Here is a 26,916-nt window from a genome sequence, read left to right as displayed (position 1 = left end):
TAAGAATACAGCTAGACCGCAAATCGGTGACACGTTTTCCTGAATGCCATAGCCTTGTGCACTTACGAAAGGCGAGACGTCGAGATGAATAATCCTTGAAATTGGCAGTTCCCCTGCAACTGGACTCTTCCAGAGCGCATCTAACAGGGAGGAGGTGTCAACCGCCGTCCCGTGAAGAGGTACGGTCAGAACGAATTGCTGTCGTCCCTTGAGCTCCTTTGCCATTTTCTTGTTGTTTTCAAGCTTGGCCAGTTTTTCCGAGAGTCTGCTGACCAGTAGCGATTTGCCAACGCCGGCGCGCTCTGACGTCACAACTCGAACGCATAGGCTGTTGGATATTCGATAAGTCCTTAGTTTTAGCTTAGTCATCCGATGTTACATTTAAAAAACAAAAAACAAAAGAACTGAAACTGTGCACATTCATAGCAGGGTTTACTGGAGTGTGTTGTGAAAATGGCAAAATAAACATTCAAAGGTAAACAACAAATCAGCTATATCGAAACAAATGGATACAGTAAATATACAGTAAAGGGTTTCCTGGAATCACTTTTGCACATCATCTTACAGCGCATCCAGTAAAACCGTGAACATCTAAAATATGTGTGGAATGTTTATTGTCTTCTGACGAATCAGACGCGAGAATTCAGACACTAAGACTTGTTGAGACATGTTTCTAGTTGACTGTCTGAATATCTCGCGGGTGATTGGTCAGAAGAAACATTCCATACATATTTCCGGTGTTTGCGGTTTACTGGTCGCGCTGTAACCTGGGCTTTAAATCCAAACACTTTTTCTTAAAAAGAATGATTTATGAAAGGCAAAACACTAGCTAAAACTCCAACGCACTTGTCGTTATCAAGGGTCGCGGCTGGTGTCCAGGATACCATCTGGTCATTGTAGTACCCGTGTTGTGCTTCTCTACAAGTGAACTGCTTTGTGAAGTACTGAGTCAGCCTGGCCCTGGACGCACAACCTGGTGCTGCCTTCATGCGATGAGCGTCCAGCGCAGCGATCAAATGTGAGCAATCCTCATTTTCCGTGCTGCAGATTATCACTAGTTTCAAATCTATAAAATAATAAGGTAAATAAATTGGAGTAGCTAATCACTCTCCTTACAGCTAGATGCTGAATTAATAGAGCGTAGATTCAGACGTGGTCGAGTTGAAGGCATGGGAAGGCGCCTCAGCCTCCAAAATACACATGTCTGACTACGAACCACAGCTAAGATCGACATTGTGGAGAGACGAAAACCGGAGAACCCGGAGAAAAAATCGGAGCAAAGGCGAGACCAACAAATTCAACTCACGTCGGAACCGGGAATCGAACCCGGAACCCAGTGGTGAGAGGCAGAGGCACTACAGAGCGATCGGGAAACCTGTGGTGAGAGGCACAGGCACTATAGAGCGACCGGGAAACCTGTGGTGAGAAGCACAGGCACTACAGAGCGACCGGGAAACCTGTGGTGAGAGGCAGAGGCACTACAGAGCGACCGGGAAACCTGTGGTAAGAGGCACAGGCGCTACAGAGCGACGCTCTGCCAACTGTGCCACCATAAAATATGAGCAGCGATAGTTAGGTGGTATGGCCAGCTTGAGATGTTTTCACAGATGCGAAATCACGGCTATTTGCGGGCATCTATAGAACATTGTCATGTCTTGATAAAGAAGATGTGTAGTACCATCTCTAAAGAACCGCTTGGGCAGTCTACATCTAAATCGACGGTATGTAGGTCTTACCTAAAGCACCAATTAACGCTAGTTTTGCATTGATGGTATTCTGTAAAATATTCACATTTTTCAACATTGAAATTAAATAAGGGCTAACTAGGATCAGTTGTGAAACTGACACATCCTAAAAATAGGAACAAGTCTGCCAAAAATGTGCAAAAATATGCGCTTACAGAGTTGGACCTAAGTGCGTCCCTTGTGAAACTGGTATGCAAAGTCTCCGTAATTTATGTAGTCAAAGAAATACACTGTGATTACCCTCTCTGTGGAGATTCTCCAGCATGTGACTGAGGTTTTTGACAGCCGCCTGGCTGACGTTATACGGGAGAAGATCCGCGTTCAGGAGGCAAAACATCTGCTCCTGGTTGTCACCAAACGCCCGCCACCAAAACAGCTCTACCTACAAGTTGAAATTGGGAATTAAGAGTGCCAAAATATAGAAGTGGCAGTAAGGTGCTAGTAATAACACGATTTCAAACTAAGTGTGTTGGCAGAAATGATCAGGTAGAAATAGTGCAGAAAAATACATAAAAGTGGAACTCAAAAATCACACATGGTAGATGAAAGTAAATTATAGTTTTATGCAGATTACGAGCTATCGCTAACGGGTTAAAAAGGACAAGTAGACAGAATAGAAACAACCGTAAAAGCGCCTCACTTCTTCAGCAGTTGTATCCGGTGTACAGGCGAGTACTTCAGCGGCACTTGGGAGAGGGCTGTTACCATCACCCATATACAGAGTCAGTACTGTTGGAAGAATTTCGGCTAAAAAGAGTATAAAGAGTTAGATATAATAAGCCATTAAGCAATTCAGAAGTGTTAACATTGAGAAAAATAGAAAAGTAGACTATAGGTTTATAACTCCTAGAGGGGGAGGGGTGGAAGGAATTTAACTGCAAGGAGAATAAAGAGCTGTGTGCAAAAACTCCTTAAGCTATTCAGAAGAGTTAAAATTGAGAAAACAGATAAGTGGATTATAAGTTGGATCTACTCCTAGGGGGGTAGGGGGGGGGGGGCGGAAAAACAGTGTGTGTAACTCACCTTGTGGCACCAACAACAGGTTTGGCTGGTCCCGTTTCAGATACTCAGGGAAAGGTCGAGCCGTCGGCGTAATTTCAGCTATGAGGCAGAAAGGAATCATATACACGGGTGAATTCTACAACTAATAGCAAAGATGCAAGTAATAGATTAGGCAAATATGGGCTCCGGGGTACTTACAACGGATTGTAAGGGCGCGCAACAGGGTTCCCAGTTCATCCAGTGTTAAGTATAGCCCTTCTTTAGTGTCCTCCTGAAAATCCTCTTCTTCATGCTCACAAGGTTGCTCCTCAAGCTCGCTATATCAAAATTGTTAACGTACGTTAAAATACGTATACAGTTGTAACTCTATGGGAATGATGTTTCAAAGTTTGCTTGTTAGTTTGTACTGTAAAACAATTACCGTAAAAGGTCTAATAAGCCACGGGGAAAAGAGAGGATAGGAGAGGGGGCAATTTCAAAAGGATTTTTTCCAACTAGGTAATTTGCGTATATTACGTTGGTCTCTATATTAACGATGATACTTAATGTCCAATTTACATTTGAAATGTATTGTAAATGTGTTGTTATACTTTTAGAGAGGGGGGTTATTTGATAATTTTGGCTCTAGATGGGGGAATTCAAGAGGGAGGCTTAAAAGAGAAAAGTATACCGTATTCCTCTTAATATACCCAACCTATTATGTGTATATATTTTGAAAGCTTTCAACACTTGATATATGCTAAACCTGTCTGGTGGTAGTAGTCGTATGAAGAGGCAACCCACCTGTCCTGGACTTCTGTGGCTTCCTGGCCATTATCCATTTCCTGGTCATCGAAGAATTCAGCAAAAGCTCGGTCCTGCTTTGCCTCGTCCGTCCAGATATCTATTATTTCATCATCATCTCCATGCTTGAAACACCAGTCCAAAAGGTCAACCTCCAGGACATCATTGCATTTCAGTGTACCACTTGCTTTTAGGCATGCAACTGCGACTCTTTCTGGGTCATCAAAACTCATACTCTCGACTTTTTCAAAGAAGGACGCGTATTGTTCGCGTACGCTCGCATGACGGAAGCTAGCGTTTACTTGCGCACTGCTTCTTAACTCATGTTGATGTACGCCGAGGTTGCTCACGGCATTGATGCCAAAACATTCTATCAAAGCCTCGTTAAGGCGCTTTGAGCTGATCCCCGGAAGAACACTTTCCAAGAGACATAGCACGTGAAGAGGGAGACCTTTTGCGCCTTCGCCTTCACGTCTCACAGCGCCGATCTTTTCCCTCATTATAAAGATCTGACGAGTCGTGAAGTGGCTGAACTCGTGGTACTTTGTACGCTTTCTGTTCATATACTCACGCCATACCTCTAGTTCATCTTCCATCTCCTTACACAGGCAATCCAGCTTGTTCCGAATTGATTGGCCGGTTAGGTAGTTGTCATGGCAATCGAAGTTTTGCCTCCAACCCAGGAATCTCGCGTTTCCAGCCTCACATAGCGCGATGTAGACTTTGCCTAAGCGCATGATGCCTTCGAATACCTGATATGACATATTCGAAATCAATTAGGAGTGCTAGTCTACTCTACTCTCAACTTCAAACTTTGACTTCAATTGACAGACAGACTGATTGACTAACTGGCTAATTGAATGATGTATTGGTTGGTCGCATGCGTTGTTTTTACCTCTACAAAAGCGTTGATCTCTTCAGCACTCTCTATTTCTTTGTTCTGAAGCTGAGCTGTTTTGCCAGCTATAAGCATCAACTTGCTCTGCAGATCTTTCAGGTCGTTGAGATACATCGTCTTTTTCTCGCTTTCGTCCTCTTCTCTTGCATTTCTATCAACAAAAACAGTCCAGAATTAGGGATTTGAGACAAGAAAATTTGCCGTCCAGTCAAGATCACGTTAAGACATCAGATAGAAGATGTACCCCTGTCAACAAATTGGCATTAAAGGGACGTTTAACGAGCGTTTCACTTGCTTACCTTCGTTTAATGGAAGGTAGAGATTGGAGGCAGGTAAAGGCCCTCTCACACCTTTTTTTCTCTTGCAACATGTCTCGCAAACAAATAATTGCAAATCGCACGCGCGCTTTCTTACGTGTGACCTCCCTTGCAACAAGAACTTACTTCCACTTTCCGCGAAAAAATTCGCAGAAACACTTCACGTGTGAGTTTTAGCTAGACAAGTTTCAACTGAAAAGTGTACGTGACAGGGCCTTAAGGCGAACCCGGCAAAAGTACAGTAAAAGGTAGGATGGGTTGCTCATAAAACATTTGCGAAATACGGTGAAATGGCATGGGATCAAACAAAAAGGGAAAGGTTTTGCGTACGGCAAGGTTAGACATGGCCAGGAAAACATGGTTATGGTAAGTCAAATCTGGTACGTACAAAATCACTTGAAGACATCAAAGTTAGGAAAATTAGAAAAAAAAACATAGAAAAAGGCGGTAATTACGTAGTTGAACACTGACCTACTGACATAGTCTACAGGCACAGTCAAAGTGATCACTTGATCAAGGGTGGTCTGTCCCTCGGACAGCGGTACTTGGTTCCTGTTAAAGTCTACTCCGGTGTCAAGGAATCCCACTGAGTAAACTCCGCCCTGGTTTATGGTTTTCGCCAGCATGATCGATGACATTTCTACTGATCCGTGAGAATTCTTCACTCCCTTTAACCACTCGAGATGTCGGTTGGTCTCTCTCTGAAGAGTACAGCGAAAAAAATTAACCTTTATCCTTTTTGTTTAAAATCTATGTACTGGATGTATATCGCTTATTGCCTTCGGTCTCGTTCATTTACTCTTACATTCATTTTGGCCGAGTGCACGTACAAAACGACATAATAATACAAAAAAAACATTTTGTTTTCTTAATGTTATAATGTCCATGTCTTTATGTCGGGCTTAACATAAGAATAAAAGAGTGTGCGCGCCTGTGTCGATATGTCGCTAGTGTGCATCAGGCATAATCAACCAATGAGAACGCGCGTAGCACTGTAGCTATATTAACCAATGAGAACGCGCGTAGCACTGTAGCTATATCAACCAATGAGAGCGCGCGTAGCACCGTATCTGGAAATTATTACCAGTTTGTTTGGCAGTTCCTTGTCTTGCTGGAAAGCTTTCCAAACAGGTTCACAAATCATCATCAGCTCCTTAAACCCGCGTTCTTCACTCAGGTTGAAGATTAGGGGCGCAAAGCTGAGGCAGCTGGTGTGGAAGTGGAAAATACGATCTACTTCCATGTCATTCTCGCCAGCGGAAATCATCGCCAAATCGACAAGTGTGCTCAGCGCGGATGTGTCTAGACAATAAAGATATCAAAGTAGCATACACCAAAAGATCTCTACCTGTCTCACTAGGAAGTCATAGCGACTTAAATCATAGCGCAACTGAGAGCAAAGCAAGTCAAGGGCCGGTCGCACAAAGCTTGGATAAGTCCTATCAACCGGTTAAAACCTATACATTTGGCGAAGTCCGAATAAAAGTTATCCGGTTGAGTGCGGTCCAACAAAATTTTATCCACCGAAAAAAAGTGAAGAGAAAATCAAATGACCTATTGTCTTCTTAGTTATTGCCAGAATTGAGACGAATTCAGACACAGTGGAAATTGGAACACACCAGAAACACACATTTCATAGTTGGCAACCACGAACTACGAACTTACATACACATCTGGTAGGACTGGGTCCATTATTGCTTGCTTTGTCGAGAGATGTGACTTCCCGAGACAGAAAGAAGCTAAACACTATCCCCTTTGATCATTTCATAGCTTACGTGCCTCAATAAACAGTTACTGTTTGTTTTCTAACATATTTAGTACCTCTTGCCATTTTGTTATGGTTTGCATATTAGATTGGTATATTTACAATAGCAAAGGGGAGCCACTTAGTGGCAAATGATGGTAAGCCAGCGGATAATAATCGAACCTTCTATCCACGCTTTGTGCAACGCTATTTTAACCGGCAGATAGCAATACCCTGAATAGAGGATTAATCTAGTGGATAGCGGCTATTCAGCTGATAACTTATTCAGGCTTTGTTCAACTGGCCCCGGAAGTGTAAGTCTGCAAAAAGAGATATTACCCTAAACTACCTATGGTAAAGGTAGGTAGCCTGTGTTTTTGGCGGGAACATATTTGATCAGTAGTTTTAGGCGGAAACATGCGGCAACATGTTGTTTTGATAGGGCCTGGCTTACCTCTGATTGTCTCTTTCAGCCACTTGACCAATGCCTCACAGTCCGCGATGGCCTGGAAGCAACTGGAATATTCTGGGGATATCTTCTCAAGGCTTCCAGTCGCACTAGTCAAGCGATCATCGATACTCTCCAGTCGCTTTGACTTAAACTCAGAGGACGTCTAAAAACAGTAAAGACATCAGTGTAGAAAGTGGTTAGTCCCAAAGTGGTTAAAAAATGACAGATAAACATATAAATAAATATTCAAAATAATATTTCTATACTTTATTCGATCACTCGATTGCCATGTGTGATGGACTCGGTTTCAGTTGAAGTTGGCTTATTTCGCTACTGACATGTACATCTTATTTGCTTAAATGTTTGCTGACGTAGGGCAGGATGTGCTAAAATGTGGAGGGTACAATCTTGTGACATTCAATTATCTTAATTATTAATTATTGAATGGCCCACCTGGTTGCGCAAATCGTCCAAGACAGAGAAGTCTCCAGTTAGGCCCACAGCGTCCTTGAACCTCCAAATAGTGTCAGCCGCCCTAGCATAACCCTGCAGACTGAAGTATTGTCTGATCTGTGTCAAGCGCTCCCTCACCAGCTTTTCATTATCACTTCGCCCGGTCACATTTGTGAAGAGAATTCTAAGTTCTCTCTCCACATCATCAGCCTTCAATTGATCTCTGAAAAATTTGTCTATCTGTCGAAGAGTGCTCGACCCATCGAGCAGTCCCCGACCTGTACTCTGCCACTCTGAGTATGAGGGCGACCAGACATGACCATAGACATCTTCCAGTGTCAGGCGCCCACTTAGCATTTCGTTCTTCTCCCTCTTTTGATTGGTCGCCTTCTTGCAATGTTTAACCCAGAAAACTTGGAACAATTGGCTCTCAAAGGCAACCGTCAGAAGAGGCAGCATTTCTAGAAAGTTCGGTGATAGGCCAAAGAATTCCAAGAATATGTTTTTGGATGGAGTAGTGCTCGTCTCTGGGTATGTAAACAAGTCTGACATGGATCGCTCTAAAATGTCTTCAGATGTTTTTGCTTTTAGAGACTTCAGTTCGAAAGTTTCTACGGGAGAAACAAGTTAGTATAATCTTTAAAAAGTGGCCTCCAAGACATACATTTTTAGAATGTTCGGCGACAAGCCAAAGAATAACAAGAAAATTTTTTTTGATAGTTTGATAGTGGCACTCGTTTCTGTGTTAATACCTCCGCAGGCGTCTCAAGTGATTTGGGAAAAAGGCTTTTTTTTCGACTTTGGGCTTCCTGTGGCGTGTTCATGAAAGGGGTTGGGGCCTGGGTTAGAGGGAAAGATGTATTTTGAGGGATTTTTTTTGTCCCCCTTCACTTTTCCGGCTTCCGGTTTCGGTTCAACTCGCCACAAGAACACCAATTCATAAAAATACGGAAAAATTACAAAAACACTCGAGATGCCTGCGGAGGCGGCTAGGCACGGCCAAAGATGTCTTCGTTTGTCTTTTTTAACAAGAAATCAAGGTCAAGATATTTTTGTTAACAAAAAACAAAAATCAAGTTATGAAACCTTTTGAAAGCAGAAGTCCTAACAAATGAGAAACAAACTTCACCTTTCTCCTTTCCAGAAGAACAGAGCTTGATGTAGGTCGAAATCTCTTTCCTGAGTTCATCAAATATCCCGAGTTCTGTCGTCCGCTGTCGTAGGTTATCTTTTACAGACCTCGCAGAGGGCAGCTTGTCATCATTTTTAGACACAAGGCAATAAAGGTGGATGAAGTCGTCTGAGTGTTGCTGGACCAACTTCAGGGTCTTCACAGTAATCGACCCATCGAAGATACACTCTTGAACTCGTCCAATACTCGAAATGGCTCTCTCCATAATTCTACACGCCTCATCTGACCACATTTCTCTACTTGCAGCCGCTCCTGGTAAATAATGTGAAATAAATAATGTAAATAATATAAATAAAAAATGTAAATAATGGGATACAGCAATATCAACATCCCTGTAAGATCCCTATTATATGATGCAATGCGAAACAACAATCTTTTATTCACACTTCCTCCTAGCAAATAAACGGTTTTCATTTTTTATATTTATTTTCTCTTTTTTTATAACAGACTAACAATACTTAGAAGTACCTTAGGCCTAGTTTAAACGCCGCTTTTTTTTCATGTGCCGCTTTAAATGCACGTTTTGCACGGTCGAAATAGACAAGAGAATGCCTGGCAATTTAGACGCCGTTTTTTAGGCGTGCATTTAGTTATAATTGTTTTAAACAAATTAAAATTTGTTATTTAAAACCGCACTACTTTTTAAGCTTGACATGCTCGAAAGTCTTTTGCATGCAATTCAAGAGAATCAAATTCAAGATGGCAAATGCTACAAGAATTAAGACCAATATTAGTATGATAGAATTAATGTTGAGTAGGAGACGTATTGCAGCAATAGTGCGCAGGGGCGGGTCCAAGATTTTCTTTAAATGGCGGCTTAATTTTTTTGTAGTAATGTAATGAATAAAATCGTCAAAGCCTATAGTTGAGGTGAAGAAAAAAGAAAAGAAAGAATACGGGGGAAAACAGTAGAACGGGACTACAATAAAACAATGAGGTAATCCAGCCAATTACGTTAGGCCTCACGAGCGGGCTGCTACATCTCCGAATTACTAAATGAAGATGGATAATCATATTCTTATTAGATCATCTTAAACAAATCTAAAAAGAATATTAAAAGCTTAAGCAAAACATGGTAGTTAGGTCGGTCCAAGGGCATTTATAAGGGACAACCCTGAGGCTAATGTTTAAAAAGTGCTGATTGCATGGAAACCGTTATCATTTTTGGTTGTTGTTTCTAAAAAAAATATTTTACAAAGCCTTATATTCCTTCTCATATTCCTACTCACAATAAATTTTGAAAATATTAAAAAGACGCGAGTAGCAAGCTTACCATAAAAATCCAGAAATCCTTCCCACGATTTCCAGGTGAATAGATGATGCAGAAAATCATACTCGATGACTTTGGACTTTCCATTGGTGGCTTTACGCCAGGCATCCTCGAGCATGTGAGAGAGGAGTTCTCGCACCTTAGTTCGTTGTCTACCTTCAGAACTTCTTTGCAATAGCTCGAACGACATTTTTCCACCCCTTCCTTTCTATAAAGAAAGCATAGAAAAGAGGCCGACATTATCGAGAGTTCCGGTCTGACGTGGTCTTTATATGTATGTACTTTTGTTTTACCATGCAGTATAATCATACATGTAAGATGGGTATGTAAGTCACCGCTAACATCTGCACCATCCCTCTGTAATGAGAAGCTAGAGAAAAAAGATCTAGATTGAACAGACATACCTCAACAATGCGCTTAATTGCCTCAAAGAGCTCGATAGTGACAGCTCCAACAATGACAGGAGTAACATCATCTGGTAGTTGGTCACCAAACAGCTCAATAATCTTGTCATCAGAAAGCTTTGAGAAATGGAAATAGTATAAAACGTGGCTGTCCTTATAGCCAGGGCATCTCAGACTTTCAAGGCAGATCTGTTCGACAACAATGTTACTAATTTCCCTGTTATCTAGACAAGCAATCTTTCAAAGTAATTCCCGTTTTGCTCAAGAACTGAGGTTATACTGGAGGACCTCAAAATATCGGTAGAGGTCGCTTTGGGGGACAAAAGGGGTTGTTCGTAGCTTCACTATTCTTCACAGATACAAAATAAGATGAGTTAACCATGAACTAACTGTATCTATGCACGGGAATAATGATTAAACCAACCTGTTAATGATTAAACCAACCTGTTTAACCCGAGAAATAAATATCGCCAGCAAGCTGTCATCCCAGTAGCGCTTGTCTTCTTCGTCCATTGACGCGACGGCGATAAGTTTGGACCAAGTCTATACACAAACACAATTAAAATGATACATATATAAAGTGCATTTATACTAGAGTATACTAAATATGATATGATCAAGGATGGCATTTCTCCACCACCCAGAATTCAGGATTCTTATGAGTAGCCAATCTAAACCATCTAAACCAATCGACAAAAACTTTCATGTTTACTACTGTCGCGCAGAAACACCATTGAATACCAAAACTGACAAGTGAAGGTCATGACTCACAACGCGATATTTCCACACAAGAAATAGATTTTTAAGGTGGTCGCATAACCATGAATGAATGGCTGTTGCTCAGACTTTGAGGATGCATCGAATTGCAATAGCCAATTTCAAGTTAAAGGTTTTTAATTACAAATTATTCACCTTTATTTCGACTTTTTGTTTTCCTAAATAAGGTTCAATCTTTTTGTAATACTCCTTCTCTATGGTATCTTTTATGGCTTTGACTGCTTCATCCATTAGTTGCCTGTGCCCATTCTTTCCTTCCGAACTTTTTGATGTCTTGTTCATTGTCTTGATACAGGCGGCGAAAAGCTTGATGGCAGTCAAGTACAAAACAGGTTCACCTGAGGCGGGAACATTGAAAGATTGTTTTTCCAACACAGCCACAAGAAGAAGGTGTGCCGAGCGAGCTGTCACCCCTGCCGTTATGTCATTCCTAAAAAGATGGTTAAATAATACATGAATTTGACTTGGATGGGTAGTATACAAAGGCGACATGCTATAGATCTCTGAAAAAGGCTAAGAAAATGCTCCCAACATAGGCGCAATATTCATGTCTTCCCAAAACTGGAGTTCTTACTACACTCGCTGCATTTAACTATATGGAGGGGAGACCGTTGGTCCATTTTACCATTTTCCATGGCAGTAGTTATAAAAGGTTATTTAGGGTACAAAGAGCCCTGCTTAAACTAGGTGGCAAGAAATTTGGTTATTTGTCGACAATGTAATTACATTTTAAGATGGTTTGAAATACGCGAATTTGGTCTTTGGTCATGTCTAATCGAAATAATTTATAAGATCCTGTACTTGGCGTACATACGAAGACAGCAATTTAGCTTCCATTGGGCTAAAAACAACAAAAGGTGTATCAGCTTTCTCTAAACGGAAGGATAAAGGAACGTGGTCCAAAACAGAGGTATAAATAAAGTCTGAGTTTATTCTTACAGTTTATGTTATTGTAGTCATCAAGACAGGTATTTCATAGATAAAAGCGTTCCAGACTTGGTAATCATCTAAAAACATCGTAAATCAAAGAAAAAATAAAGCCTTTTCTGTATTAAAATACAGGATATATTCTCTAAAACGGGAAAAAAACTTCCAGGGTTGTCATCATTGGTCATCTCTTGGTCGAAGGGGTAAATGGCAAATACCATACAAGCAAGGTGCTAGAAACGCTGAGCTCACATATTTAATACTTCATGTTCTTAGGAAAATTCGAGTCGAGTAAGAATGTCTCCCTCAAAATAACTCATAAGTTATTTATTACAAAACAAAACAAACAAAAGTTATTTATAACAAAACATTTCAATATAAAAGATCCTATACTATAGGATAGGATTAGTAAGTTGAACTTACTCAAATGTACATCACAGAAGGAAGAGAGCCAAACGAGAAAAAGAAAATGAAGATACCCATAAAACACACACGAATACGTCACTTACGATGCAATTTTGGACGAATCTGTCATGGCGATTTTTTTTGCGCGCGAGAGAAAAATCAACGTTACAAGCGTGTTTGAAACCGGTCTTTACAAAGCGTCGCACGTTTTCATGATCGCTCCTTCACCAGTTTAGCGAAGCGAAACAGAGAGGATCCGCTATACTCACATAGAGGAAACGCGGGAGCTTAGGTTTTCCAAGCTTGCATGGATTTGAGGAATCTAGAGTGAAAAAAAAAACGCTATTATGATTTTTCAAAAGTACTTTAGTAAATAGGCCCGCAGCCAGGATTTTTGGCGGGGGAGTTCGTTTACCCATTTAGCGGACCATTTTCTCTGTAGCTTGTCCTAGCTCGAAGTGATTTTCCTTCATCAGAGCGGACCTTCCAGTCGAGTGCAGGGGGGGGGGGGGGGGGGGGGTCAGGGTTCAAAATAGCGGCCGGCTGTTTTTTTTGGTCTTTGCCGGCTTTTTTTTTTCGGTATCCCCTTCTCATATTTTTAGTATGCAGGCTTTTTATCCCCACCTAAATCCACAAAACCGCAAAATCTAGCACATTTAAAAAAACTTTTTTGAGCCCTGGGGGTTTTTCGAACCCGTGAACCCCCCTAGCGATGTGCATGGTAAATTGATTAATGTATATTATCCCATTTCATCCCACAACAGCTTTAACACCCCAGTTGTTAAACTCTACATTATGGGTGAGTATATACCCAAATAAAAACAATGGTGGATACATGCAAATTAATACAACAATACATATCGTTCGGATATATGGCTTGCAAATAGCAGAAAGAGCCATTTCAGGATATTCAATTAATCTCAGTGTTCTTGGCATAAAAGCGTGCCTTCCTAAATCAATAGATAGAGCTTATACCATACTCACATTGCTGTATATGTGTCGACATCGCTTAAGACAATCAGCCAGGACATTACAGACTTCGTGAACAGGGAATGCCTCGTCTGAGCTGATTACAGCTAAGTCTTCAATGATAGTAATTGAGCACAAAAACAGTCGGCGAAGTAGCGGGTCCACGGGAAACATCTCCTTGATTTCACCACCACAGAGATCGAAGGGCCTAGAAAAAACACAGGAAATGAGTGAGATGACCACTTTATCAAGCGTCGATAACAGGGATGCATTTCGGATGTCATGACATGGATCTGCATAGGTAAGGATGTTTGGCGTAACCATGCCTCGTTTGTTCGTTGGTTTGTTTTTAATTTTGTATCAAAATCAAGCTGGCCAAGCACACACTGAGCCAGAACCAGTACTGCTTTAACCAGTGCCTGCATCTTTGAACTAATTCTCGACTTTTTACGCTTAACCCAACCTTGAGTATTTTGGACATCGCAAAACCTCGCCCATAACTGTTTATCAAGACGAATCCCACTAACCGCCAAATAACCTCCGGTATCTTAGATGAGAAGCACCATTTCTCTTTGCTTTCTAGCAAACTTGGGGAAAGCTCTTTGAATGGGGTACAGTCCCCTCTCAGCAGATGGATGACGGGAACCATTAGAAGAATCATAGATGGTTGAATAAGCAACTCATGTACGCAGTTCGATATGTAAAGAACTGCTTCGACCAGTTCCCTGCAAGACATACATGTAGATTAAATGGCAGGAAGCATTCTCTAGATATTCATCAAAAACACAATGGTAAGCTCAATATGCATCCCACTCATGGCCAAGTAAGAAAAGTAGGGCATGAGAAGGCTTTTACGTTTAGTCAAACATACAATCAATGGCCTTCATGATGATGACTTGTAAGTTAGTAGGGATGATAGACGATATTTTACCAAAACCAACTTACAAAGAAAAGACTGCGCCATACAACAATTCAAACTCGCCCATGACATTAACCACGTAAAATTGGCATATCAAATGAAATTATCATCCTACCCCCACATTTCTTTCGGTGTATCCTTCTCAATGTCATCGAAATCACACCCTCCTTGCCCATCAGGAAGAACCCTCAGACAGAGGACAAGCTTTGAGAGTGTTGCTTTGTCAAACTTAACGTTATGTCTGCGTGCAGTACAAGCAATACCAAGGCTGGACACAAGGCGATCCACACGCTCTACTTTACTGCCTGGTGTGTTGCAGGTGTTTGAATGGATCTTTCTAGTGAGGAATTCACGAAGCACCTTGGCAAAAAAGAATGGTGTGAGTTAAACACCTTATCTTTTGACTTCAGTCAGCCGGGGACTAGAAAAATACCTCATTCGCAAATATTATCTAGTCTTTAATATGATAATGTTGTATTTGTAAAACAATTATAAGAAAGAAAACACCAACCTTATTAAAGTCGAGCTTGGGCCTTCTATCTCGGCGGCCATGTCCTGAATTTGTGCAAACCAATGACATGCAATATTTGTTCATTAGTATCTGATCCAGCGCCTGACTCAAAGTAATGTCCTCTACTTTGTCTTGCTCCATGCCAGCAGCCACAAACCCCTTCCATTTCGGGAGAAATTCGACAGCAGCACACTCTCTGCCTTTGACAAACTCGTCAGTGTTTTTGAAAAAACTAGAAAGCCATTCTCTGAAGCTTGTCTTAGAGGGCGGATATACGAATCCGTCATACTGGTGCCAAATGCCTACAACGAAAAATGTACATGTAAAACAGAATACATGTCTAAAACTCAAATAGCTTCAGCCGCATTTTAACTTATAACCGAAGTCCTAAAGAAGGCGGTTAAACTCCACATTGACAGTAGATTCCCCCTCCTGTGAAAGGGACCACAGTGGTATCTCTATTACACCGGTACACCTGTTTGTAACTTCACTCACTTTTCTACTACTCAAGACAAATGCAACTGAGGCACAAACTTGAACCCTCAAGACCACTATCTATCTGAACAATAAGAAAATCTTACCGTCTTTCTTGATGCTGCCCTTTCCTGGCACAAGCTCACGATTAATTATTTCACCGGCATATGCTTCAAATTCCAGATGCTCAAAATTAATGTCTTTCTTGTCGCATGTGGCCACAATGTACTTGTAAGAAAACGAGCGGGATGGGGGAACAAAAAATCGGACTGGTAATCTTGCCTCTCCATGTAGACGAAGTAAATCTTTATGACCACTGGAAACCAGCGAAAAATACTTATATAAAAGACATCACCATCAACAGAATCATCATTAATGTATCGTACACCCTCCCTCCTACCGCCCTACCATAAAGCCCCTCCCACTTCCAGTACTTCAAGGCCCGTTACGTCCAAGTATCATGGTCATGATCATCATTTTAACGGACTTGTCTGTACAGGAGGCTAGTGGAGGATGGTTAGCAAATTAATGCCCACACTCGGCACATAAATATATGTAAGAAATAAAGACTACTAAAGCCCTGTGCCAGTACCCGCCAGCATTGCTGATAAAGTGCTAAGCCGGAGTTAGTTGGAAATAAGTTCGCGAGTGACTGGCGTTTGTTGCTTGAAGGGACCAAAGGCAACCATGGATTCCACCATTTTACTTGTGTTGTTAAAGACGGCGACGAAAAATAATGAATTTAATCTAATAATTAGAAAGTTGCATGTGGGACAAAGGAGATGCTGGGGAAGTGCTGGCAAAAGTTTGAACTCAATCAAAGTTTCGCCAACACCTCGCTAGGACTTCCCAAAACGGTGTTCAAACTGCACCAACATTGCTAGGCCAACTTCTGCAAAGTCTGCACAAGGCTTAATGTCAGTCAAGCTGATTTTTAATCCCGATTAGATGCTTTCCTAAAACTGTCATGGTGGCCATGGCAATGTGTGTCGCATTATAAAATGATAACTGATCAATCATCTTATAGGGTATAGTAAGTAAGATCTTATGAAGAGGGCTGCTTACCACCTTAATACACTAACATCCACCCAATTGTATTTAAAATTGCCAAGCTCTTGGGGACCAAATCTCAGGTGAACCGAATCTTTCTTTGGATCAAATGGAAACTTGGGAGACAATATGGCATGGAAAACAACAGTAAGACAGTCTTCATCAAAATCTCGTGGTGGCGGTGGGGGAATTGTTGCATTTTCTTTAGAGACCGCTTCATCTTCCATCTTTTGATCTTCAACGAAGTTTTGTTGTCTAGTATTACAAACAAAATATAATCTAAGAAATAAACACTATAAACACTATAATCTACAGTAAGAAAATAATCACAAAAATCAAATGATAGTGTTTTTTTTATATTTCTCTACATGCACAGGATGATTGTGCTAAAAGCAGAATGAAAACATTCACTGTTTACTCACAGATTAGAAGCTTTCTGTTCCTCATTACTTGCTCCTTTTTCCTGTTTTGCTTTTATTTTAGCAGCATTCTTCTGACGCTTTGCTTCTTGATTCTCACGTTTTTTCTGTGCCCGTTTGGCCTTCTTTTTCTCGTGTTTAGTCATTCCCTTTTTCGATGATGCGCCACTCTCACCATCTTCCAGTTGTATGTTAACCTACAAAAGAGAATACAAGCCTATAAATTCTTTAACTGGGGAGCTATAAACTATGATAACAACTCCAGTAAGGTTAAGATAATACATTAAAGCAAGAAAAAATCAAAACATCCCATTCAAAAATTATGCCTGCACTATAACTTACATCAGATTTTACATCGGCAAGTGCTGTGTCAGATGATACTTGGTCAGATTTTTCATGGCTATGAGATGCATCCCCTGTGGCTGTTGCCTTTACTACCTCAGAGTCTTTCTGATTGTCTTGCAAGGGAATACTTGACTTTTTTTGGTGGTTTTTAAGTATGGAGTTGTCGGGTTTTTGTCCAGGAGATGTGGTGTTCTCTAGCTCAAGTGAAAGAGTTACAGTTTTATTGGTGAGACTTTGAGGAACATTCTCTTGATCATGTCTAGGGGATGTGTTCTTCTCTTGCTTATTTCCTAATGATTCTGTGATCTCTTGCCCATGTTTCGGAAATGCAGTGTTCTCTTGCTTATCAGATGATTCTGTGATCTCTTGCTCATGTTTAGGAAATGCAGTATTCTCTTTCTTACCAGATGATTCTTTGATCTCTTGCTCATGTTTAGGAAATGTTGTGTCACCCTGCTTACCAGATGATTCTATGATCTCTTGTTCACTGTTAGGAAATTTGGTGCTCTCTTGGTCATTTCTTAGATCTGGGATGTTCTCTTGAAGATTTCCTGAAGTAAGAGTGTATTCTTTGTTCCCTACATTGTACCCTGGTGGAGTTTTAATTTCTCTTCCCAACATGACAGTTCCATCTGCAGAATAAACAGATGCTGCTTGATGAGATTGCACAAGAAGTTTTTCTGATTCCTGTATCTTAGGGGCTGCAAATGTCTTCTCCTTTTCACTTGACTTGGAAACACTGACACAAGTCGTTTCTTTCTCAAGTTCTTTGTATGGCTCTTCATCATGTTCAGTAGGAACCTTCTGATAGACTTCACCCTGGTTCTCTTGAAACTTCTCATGAACAAAGGCCTTGGGCCCTTGCTTGTCAGCAACCACATGGTCATGTGAAGCCAAAGCCTCTCCTTTCAAGCTACCCTCTTTCAGTCTTTGAGCTTCATTGTTTCCAGTGCAAGGCAACACCTCTGCAGAACTCTGCCCTATTTCTGCCAGATGCTGAGATTCTGGTGACAAAGGATGCAATGAAGAATTGTTGTAGCCGTGTGAGGAAACTCCAAGAAGGGCAGGTGTGATGGGTATTGGGGTCTGTAATTCAGCGGTTTTGGTTACAGTCACATGTACAGTTACATGCGATGATTGGGTAGACTGGCTAGGGGTTGGACTGTCTGGACCAGGTGCATACCGGGCCTCAGTTGCTATATGAATAAAAAGAGAATAAGTCTGAAAGGAAATGATGATGGCCATCTTATATCTTATGCTTATTTCCATTTTACCCCTCCCCTCATCTATGGAGTGAAATATTAAGATAGTCACTAAATACACCTACAGCCATCAGGGTTGTAGCAGGGAAGAAGAGATCGCCTACACAGAGAGATAAAGAATGAAATGGGGACTGCCCCCTTCACCCCACCCTATCACCACCCCCTAGTTCATACAACGACTAAGGCTTTTGGTTACATCCATGTTCTTGTAAAACTCTGTGAGCCCTTCCTCTCTTTCATCATAACCTGCCAACACCTTTAAACCCCCCCCCCCCCCCCCCCCCCACATTGGGCAGCCAAAAAAAGTTGTACGAATGTGAAAAAAACCAGCATGTTCACAGATTTACATTAAAACAAGAGGAGAGCCGTATAATAAAGTGCTGCTAACTTTTCTAAAATCAGCAAATCCCATACTCATACCCATACTCATAAACATACAACTAGATACAAATGTTTGATACAATGAAACTTTTACCATATTTACTCATGTTTATATAATACACACTTTTCTGACGCGAAAATTACCTCCAAGATCGGGGTGTTTATTACATATGAAACTTCTTGTTTGAGAGGTCAAATTTGCATAATGGCTGCACCCAAAGTACCCCTTCCCCTGCTATGGTTCTATAAATGGACAGGGGGAGAGGGGTGGGCAATCAGATTGCTTGTATGATAGCATGTGGTAAATATGGAAGAATTTGGGTGAAAAAGAGTTTATGACAAGGGTTTCTGGGCACCACCCTCTAGGGATGTCTTGAATCCCATCTCCCCAACACACACACACACACACACACACACTTTTAGGCTAGCTCGACTGCACCAGTGTGGTCTCTATAATGGTATTCAGGGGCATGTTAGAGAATAATACAGGGTGTGCTACAACTGTAACCCGCCGACCTTTTAATGGTTCGAAAATGATTTTCTTACATCCTAAGTAATTCATGAACTCCAGTAAAAATAGTTAATAAGAACCGTCTAGACCTAAATACACAGAAAACTCATTAATCGATCACCTATCATAAATCAAGTTACTTCCCTTCTAGCACTCAGTCAACGAAGTTATTGTCAAAGTCAAATAAAAGTGCAACATGTTTTAGGTGAGGCAATTATTTGGGAGAGGTGCTTATTAATATTTTTCTTCTAAGATGAGGTACTTATTGGTGGAGGCAATTATTTGAGGGGGGTGTTTATTCCCGGCCCTACCAATCGATAAAAATCGATAATTGGAAACTAATCGAATTAATCAATATTAATCCATATAAATCAGTTGATTATTATTGATTTAGATTGGAAATCGATAATAATCAATACTTACAGACAAGAGCACTCAATCATATTGATTATTATTGACTCATATCGGGTTTTATCGATTTCTTATATTTAAAACTGACCGCTGGAAAATTGAATCTGTTATCAACCGTTACCGCATAAACAGGGAATGATACTTTTAGCATCTGGGCCTGTGTGCATCCGTAAATGTTATTTCATCACAAGTACTTTCAATATGATGGTAATGATACAACATTTGAAGTTGTCATGAAGGGATTCCACGACATTCCAGTTTCAGAATTTCACAATTACGGCCGGCAGGCAGAAACAGTATGAACAGGGAGTTATACATGGTATTATACGTACTTCGTACTTATACATCATCAGCTAAACGGCTAAGCAGTGTTCAAAAATATTTTATCAAGAATTATATGGAATGTTTTTGTTATCTTGTATATGGAGAATGTGGTTTGCAAATGGTAAAGTTTAGCCCTTTTGATAAAAAGGGCTAAATTATCGATAAAAATCGATAATAATTGATACTCACAGTTTCACGTTATCGATTTCTATCAAATTTCCGATATTAATCGATTGATTGATATTGATTTTTTTCGATTACTATCGATTATTATTGATCATCAGAATTATCGATTGGTAGGGCCGGGGCTTATTGAAACAATTACGGTAGTCATTTTGGTCTATTCAATTGTCACCAAAATGTAATTTCTCGTTCATGCAAATGAGCATGGTTGCTGGTCTTCCTCTTTGTTATATAAACTGTAAATAATTTGAATTGTGAAATAATGAAAATACAAACACATGTAGCCTATATCAATCTGAGGTGAACTTTTAAATACACTAGGAGAATTAAATAAAAAATGCTGGTTGCACGCTTGAGCGAGCGCTGTGAATATGCGAGCATTCATGCAGAATTGAATAGTTATCATTTGTTCTTGAAAGATTGTTTCAATACCATTTCTCATACCGGAGCACCATCAAGAAAATGCAAAAATGATACAATGGCTGTTGAAATGAGTAAAATGATTTCATATTGCCCCATGTCTATAAAGCACTCAGTGAATTACATGAATACATGATAAGGGTATACCCCCAGAAGCCCCTGCGAGCTGTTGTTGTAGAACTACGAACTGCTCACTTCCTACTTTCACTTTCTCTCTCCCAAAGAAACACTTTAAAATTTCAGAAAAGAAGACATTTGAGCTACGAATTACTCTATGAAAACCCTCACACATACTATCTAGGTCGATTCTGTGAGCATACACTCTAGAAAGTTGATGTAGATTTATTGAGCTTGAGATCGCTACGATTGATTAAATAGGCAAAATGCACCATCATCATAAAGAAACTCATGGCCAGAGATTAATGGATATAAAACTTACTTTGCTTAGGGGGCAACTGGTCGTTTGGGGACACTGTGGTAGAGGCATTAGTTAATTCTGTTTCCGATTTGCTGCATTGATCTTTGAGAGGAACGCCACACGCGGGACAGAAATAGAGTCCGACTCCTGCTTCAAACAGAGATTTGACAAACTCCGGTGGGTCACAAATAGGATTCGGGCATTTCATCTCGACGATTTTGTCTTATGTAGATCAGCGTAAGCTTTCCATGTCTTTAGTCAAAAGGCTCTACGACTCAAATGCAATGACTTCTATTTCCAACCTCAAAAGCTAGCTATTTCCAAGAAATTGCAAAAAATGCCCCTACCGGAAATGCTCGCGCTCTGGAACGCCAAACGAGCCTCTCGACGTCGTTCCCAGGGCCCTCTCCATTTCCTGTCATTTGGGTCGGGAAAAAGGTAAAGGGCCTGGGATCGGCCGGTCACGTGACTCCTCCTACACCCAGGATTTCAGCATAAATTATCCAATGTTTATTTTCAAACAAGATGGCGGCAGAGTCGGAAGTACCGGCCGTTTTCACTCGATTTAGGCAGGGGCTTATAAGTAGGGGCAATCATCTGTATTATAGAAGTGTCACGGCGTTCCCTAGGATCATGCTATTTTTAGACGCACGGATTAGCCAATCAGATGACAGGGCGGAAAAATTGACTTTGTCTCAAGGAATCCAAAATGGCGGCCGAGAAGGGGGAAAACGGCACTTGCTTTTCAAAGTCTTCCTACATCGTCATATGCCTCCTAATTTCTGAACCCTTTTAGCCACAAAGAAAGAAACATTTTCTTACTAGCCTTGGACTATTTATTTCTCCATAAGTGGACTCAAACTTTGTTACGAGGACATTTTTTCTTACTCTTGCAAAAAATTCGGAAATAAGTGATCATTTGTTTCGATATCGACATTCTCTCGCTGAGAGGCCATATTATCATTCATAAGGTGTTTGATACTTCTAGTTAACTAACAATAGTGTAAGAAGTAAAATACGGAGGTTTATGTCTTGTTTTTTGTTTTACATTTATATTAAACTTATATATAACTTATATAAGAAATAATTTAGTCATGATACGCATAAATATTAACACTCATGACCTGCCCTGGACTCAACTTGCCCTGATCTGGTAAGAAATTGTAAAAAATAACCATGTAAAAGTATGATACTTGTTTCTTACTCATTTAACTTATGATCTGTTATGAATACAGTACTTAAAGTATTACATACTTACAGTACCTTAATTTTTTCAAATTTTACTTTCTTTTGTCTGACCTCTTTGCTGTCCAGAATCATAATAAGATTTAAAATCTATGCAAAAAAGGCCAGGAGTGTATAAAAGCATGCATATCTGTCATCCTGGCTTGTAATAAGGCTTGCCATCATTATAGTAATGGCCCTTGTAAAATATTTAAAAAAAAGTTCTTGATGGACAGATGATGCTGTCACTCAAACAGTTTCAGGCTCTTGAAATATTGTGGATCACATGGGGAAATGAACTCCTGGTCCATTTACCACCTGGTGCTTGGACCCCTTATCAATTATAAGATTTTTTCACAGACTGATATTCAGAGGAAGGATATAGAAATGACATGATCAATGTAGATGGGGCTAATAAAGTTACAATATAAAATATTCAATTGTTTTAGGACATCTATTTTGGTTTGAATGGGTCAAATAACATTTGACAAAGAGCTCGGCAAAGCTCTCCCATAACATTTGGTTAACATATTCACCCTATATAGCTACCAACTACCTTGCCTTAGCTTCAAAATACCCAGTTTGTGGCTATTATTTCCTGGTTTGATAAAATGTTGAGAATCAAGGCAAATAGGTCAATAGCTTGGACATATAAACCACTTGACAACGTCTATCCTGCTGGATGTCAACAGTTAGGGACAAGACCTTAAAGGAAAAAGGTTGACACCATTCAGAGGTACTTTTTAATACACTATATTTTGGCAGGCCAATACCTGCAGTTAGTATTTAATAGTAAGAGTAGCATGTTTACAGCTAATATGAACAACTTCAATAATCATTAAGTAAAAAAAAATGATCATCATAATAGGGAAATGTGTAAACTAAGTTATTTTACAGTCAACAATAAAGCTTTTTGAGTTGCAAAACTCAATGCAGCAGATTATTTCCTTAAAAGAAAAACTTCAGGATATTTTCCTTATCGTTACATATAATTATCTATTACAGCGAAATAACAGGCTGTTATTATTACAGGGAAATAACAGACTGTTTGAGTGGCAGCATAATCTTACCCACAAGAGCTTTTCTGAAAGATTTAACAAGGACTTAAAGTGCATTACTATAATGGTGGCAAGTCTTACATTATATGCATGCTCTTATACCTTTCTTGCCTTTTTTGCAATTATTATAAAACGTATTATAGTTTCTGGTCAGCCAAGAGGTCACATTAGAAACGACTTCAGTGGATAGTCACTATAATACACATCCTCTCTATCCTTTCTTTTTTTTGGAAAGTCAAATTTGAACAAAGTATTCATAACAGATCATAAATAAAAAGTATAATTTTTTTAGTTAAATGGAAATAGAAATTCAAAAAGACACAAATATCCAAATCGAGGTTGCCTTTCATGTAAGTATACTTTTACATGGATATTTCTTACAATTTTTTACCAGATCAGGACAGTGAGTGGGGGGGGGGGGGGGCCCGGGGGGTTTCAGTGAAACGGCCTGGGAGGCGCGAATCGCCCCTCCGGGCCTCCTAGCCCCGTCTCTATATATATGGCAGATAATGCTTCACGTACATAAACAATCGGCAAAAGCTAATGTAGGCCAAATCGATTTCACGTACATAAGCTTTTGGCGATTGCTAATGTAGGTAAAATCGATTTCACGTACATAAGCTTTTGGCAATTGCTAATGTAGGCCAAATCGATTTCACGTACATGAATGATTAATTAGGGCTGTAGGCCGGGCGCGTTTCGCGTACATGAATAATTAATTAGGGCTGCGTACATGAATAATTAATTAGGGCAGTCGTAGGCCGGGCGCGTTTCGCGTACACGACTTTTTGGGCAAATAGCGATGGCGTCGGGGAGGGCTGCGAAAACGAGGAGGGCCGTCGTAAATTCGAAGCCGCTGGCGTGGCGTTTAAACCTGAGCTTTACTCGAACACCTCGCTCCCGAACTCCTCGCGAATTTTTCGCAGCCTCTTTTTCGCCTTTTCGCGTGCCTTTAGGGAGGGCCCTTTCCCGCTTTTTTTATCACGCGGTGCGGGGCCGTGTCGGGCTCTGATAGCGGCCTTGAGCGCGTTGTATCTCTCTTGTTCCTGAAGTATCAGCCGAAACTCTTCGTCTGAGATAGCCCGCCTTGCAGAGCCTTAGAGACCAGCTCGCTGATCGAGTTTTTCTTACTCTCCGCTAAAACCATCGTGTCTTCGTGTTTAGCCACCTTGCTCGTAAGACCCCTAGAGACCACCCCCCCGCCCGCGCCCACGACACCGACCAGCCCAGCGACCCCTGCCAGCGGAGCGCCGATCAGAACCCCTATCCCACTCAAAGAGACTCCCAGCCCGGCGCTGGAAAGCGCCCCTGCAGCGATGCCGGATGCCACAGACACAGCATGGGTAACGGCAAAGGCGCGCTTATACTTCTTCCGCACCAGTCGATAATGCGTTATCTCCTTGTCTAGAGCCGCCCGAGGGGGGGGACTGGGGGGTTTCAGTGAAACGGCCTGGGAGGCCCCGATCGCCCCTCCGGGCCTCCCAGCCCCGTCTCTATATGTCAGGCAGGTAATGTTTCGCGTACATAAACAATCGGCAAAAGCTAATGAAGGCCAAATCGATTTCACGTACATAAACAATCGGCAAAAGTTAATGTAGGCAAAATAGATTTCGCGTACACGAATAATCAATTAGGGCCGCAGGTGTTTCGCATGCATGAATAATAATTAGGGCTGCAGGTGTTTCGCGTTCATGAATAATTAGGGTGTAGGCCGGGCGCGTGCAAGCCCAAGGACTTGCGCGTACACGACTTTTTGGGGCAAATGGCGGTGGGCCGCGAAAACGAGGAGGGCCGCCAACCTACGGAGGGTGGAATAACCATTTTTCGGCCGTGAGTTCAAAGCCGCCGGCGTGGCATTTAAACCTGAGTTCTACTCGAACACCTCGCTCCCGAACTCCTCGCGGATTCTTCGCAGTCTCTTTTTCATCCTTTCGCGTGCCACCAGGGAGGGCCCTTTCCCGCTTTTTTTTATCATGCGGTGCGAGGCCGTGTCGAGCTCTGATAGCGGCCTTGAGCGCGTTGTATCTCTCTTGTTCCTGAAGTATCAGCCGAAACTCTTCGTCTGAGATACGCCCGTCTTGCAGAGCCTTAGAGACCAGCTCGCTGATCGAGTTTTTCTTACTCTCCGTTAGAACCATCGTGTCTTCGTGTTTAGCCACCTTGCTCGTAAGACCCCTAGAGACCACTCCCGCGCCCGCGCCAACGATACCGACCAGCCCAGCGACCCCTGCCAGCGGAGCGCCGATCAGAACCCCTATCCCACTCAAAGAGACTCCAAGCCCGGCGCCGGAAAGCGCCCCTGCAGCGATGCCGGATGCCACAGACACAGCATGGGTAACGGCGAAGGCGCGCTTATACTTCTTCCGCACCTGTCGATAATGCGTTATCTCATTGTCTAGAACCGCCTGAGTGTCACGTATTACCTGGAGTCGGAAACTTTGCGCGTCGCCGCCGGTGCTTGCCGGAGCGGTAGGCGTTTGCGGGGGGTGGGCACTGGGGAGCGGGGGATATATGGATATGCCACCGCTGCTAAAGTCGCTGTTCGCCATGCTTGTTATGTCGGACCTAGGTTAGCTCTAATACAAGGCGAACGGGCCTGCCCTGAAAGTCCACCCGTCTACCGCGGTCCTCCCTGATCCATATTCGGATACTCGAGACAAACTCAGAGAAAGACGCTGCGACACAAATGGGGGTGTCGGGCCCATAGACGACTTTCTCGTGCGGCCTCCTGCGGGTTTCTAGGCAAGCGAGAACGTTTGAAGGCTCGTCTAAGGCGAGGCACTGCGAGCGGTCTACGATGTCGCAGAAGATGTAGATGGCCTCTATTTTCGGCAAAGTCACCTTAAGTGTGGGGGGGAGGGGGAGCACGGGCAGTACGAGGCCCCACATACCCATCTGATCGTCTTTAGAGTCCAGGCCAAATAGTGCGCAAAGCTCGGCGTTCAGGAACACAATGCCACCGGACACGAGCACGATCTTCCCGGTGAGGGGATCCAGCTTCGCGGTCAGAATATCGCTCCTAGCGCGGTTGATCGTCTTCACGATGGACTCGGCCGTGTGGTGCCCGGCTGGCATAGTAGCGATGGGCGGTAGGGGGGCTATAGTCGTTATCTGATGCTCCCGCTCGAGATTATACCAGCTGTTAAACAGCGAGCACTGCCGGAGCGCCACGAAGCGTGGGCGCCTTATCGGCTGCTCGAAGAAGAGCGTCAGTTCGCCTACGGTGAGCACAGCGTGTAGGACCACCATTGTGTTGAACATAGCCCGCCTTCATGTTTAATAGGGCTGGGCATGGATTGGGAAGGCTGGCAGATGCTAAACGAGGTTCCCCGAAGGAAGGAGGAGGAAACGAGGAAGGCGGCAGTTGCGGCGGGAGCCTCTATAGCCGAGCATGTCAAACACGCTATAGCCGAACAAGTCAAAAAAACGGTTTCCCTAGGTTTCCCTAGGTCTCTGACCCTCGCGCAAAAGCTGCTCTACGCCGTGCCCGCGACCCCCGTGGAGAGCACGGCCTCAGACATCACCCCACTACTCACGCAGCTAGAGATACACGTGGCTGAGGACAAATCATTCACGACTAGGGTCCGAGACATATTCAAAGAGACGGTAGTCACGCACAAGTCCGCCAAGGAGTCTCGCCGGTGGCTATCGGAGCCTTCCTATGGGTAC

At 42.1% G+C, this 26,916-nt stretch overlaps 1 protein-coding gene across 1 annotated transcript in view; it reads right to left on the bottom strand.

The window, feature by feature from the left end:
• LOC116611693 (E3 ubiquitin-protein ligase rnf213-alpha-like) overlaps positions 1-21,331 on the bottom strand; it is a 66,108-nt gene extending 44,777 nt beyond the window's left edge. Inside the window, exons 1-27 of the mRNA XM_048731856.1 lie at positions 20,987-21,331; positions 17,053-18,251; positions 16,714-16,907; positions 16,307-16,546; positions 15,349-15,557; positions 14,768-15,069; positions 14,372-14,616; positions 13,865-14,062; positions 13,353-13,545; positions 12,638-12,690; positions 11,172-11,466; positions 10,704-10,802; positions 10,260-10,376; positions 9,859-10,063; positions 8,523-8,837; positions 7,394-8,004; positions 6,944-7,103; positions 5,830-6,047; positions 5,217-5,446; positions 4,426-4,579; positions 3,531-4,282; positions 2,946-3,064; positions 2,769-2,846; positions 2,386-2,492; positions 1,986-2,127; positions 847-1,066; positions 67-328 (exon numbers count right to left, since the gene is read on the bottom strand). Coding sequence (XP_048587813.1) covers positions 67-328; positions 847-1,066; positions 1,986-2,127; positions 2,386-2,492; positions 2,769-2,846; positions 2,946-3,064; positions 3,531-4,282; positions 4,426-4,579; positions 5,217-5,446; positions 5,830-6,047; positions 6,944-7,103; positions 7,394-8,004; positions 8,523-8,837; positions 9,859-10,063; positions 10,260-10,376; positions 10,704-10,802; positions 11,172-11,466; positions 12,638-12,690; positions 13,353-13,545; positions 13,865-14,062; positions 14,372-14,616; positions 14,768-15,069; positions 15,349-15,557; positions 16,307-16,546; positions 16,714-16,907; positions 17,053-18,251; positions 20,987-21,173 — 7,104 coding nt within the window. The 5' untranslated portion in view covers positions 21,174-21,331. The remainder of the gene's footprint in view (positions 1-66; positions 329-846; positions 1,067-1,985; positions 2,128-2,385; positions 2,493-2,768; positions 2,847-2,945; positions 3,065-3,530; positions 4,283-4,425; positions 4,580-5,216; positions 5,447-5,829; positions 6,048-6,943; positions 7,104-7,393; positions 8,005-8,522; positions 8,838-9,858; positions 10,064-10,259; positions 10,377-10,703; positions 10,803-11,171; positions 11,467-12,637; positions 12,691-13,352; positions 13,546-13,864; positions 14,063-14,371; positions 14,617-14,767; positions 15,070-15,348; positions 15,558-16,306; positions 16,547-16,713; positions 16,908-17,052; positions 18,252-20,986) is intronic.
• Between the last annotated feature and the right edge of the window lie 5,585 nt (positions 21,332-26,916).

Source organism: Nematostella vectensis, chromosome 8 (genome assembly GCF_932526225.1).
Source record: "Nematostella vectensis chromosome 8, jaNemVect1.1, whole genome shotgun sequence".
Classification (NCBI taxonomy): domain Eukaryota; kingdom Metazoa; phylum Cnidaria; class Anthozoa; order Actiniaria; family Edwardsiidae; genus Nematostella; species Nematostella vectensis.
This window is presented reverse-complemented; position numbering and strand designations above follow the sequence as displayed.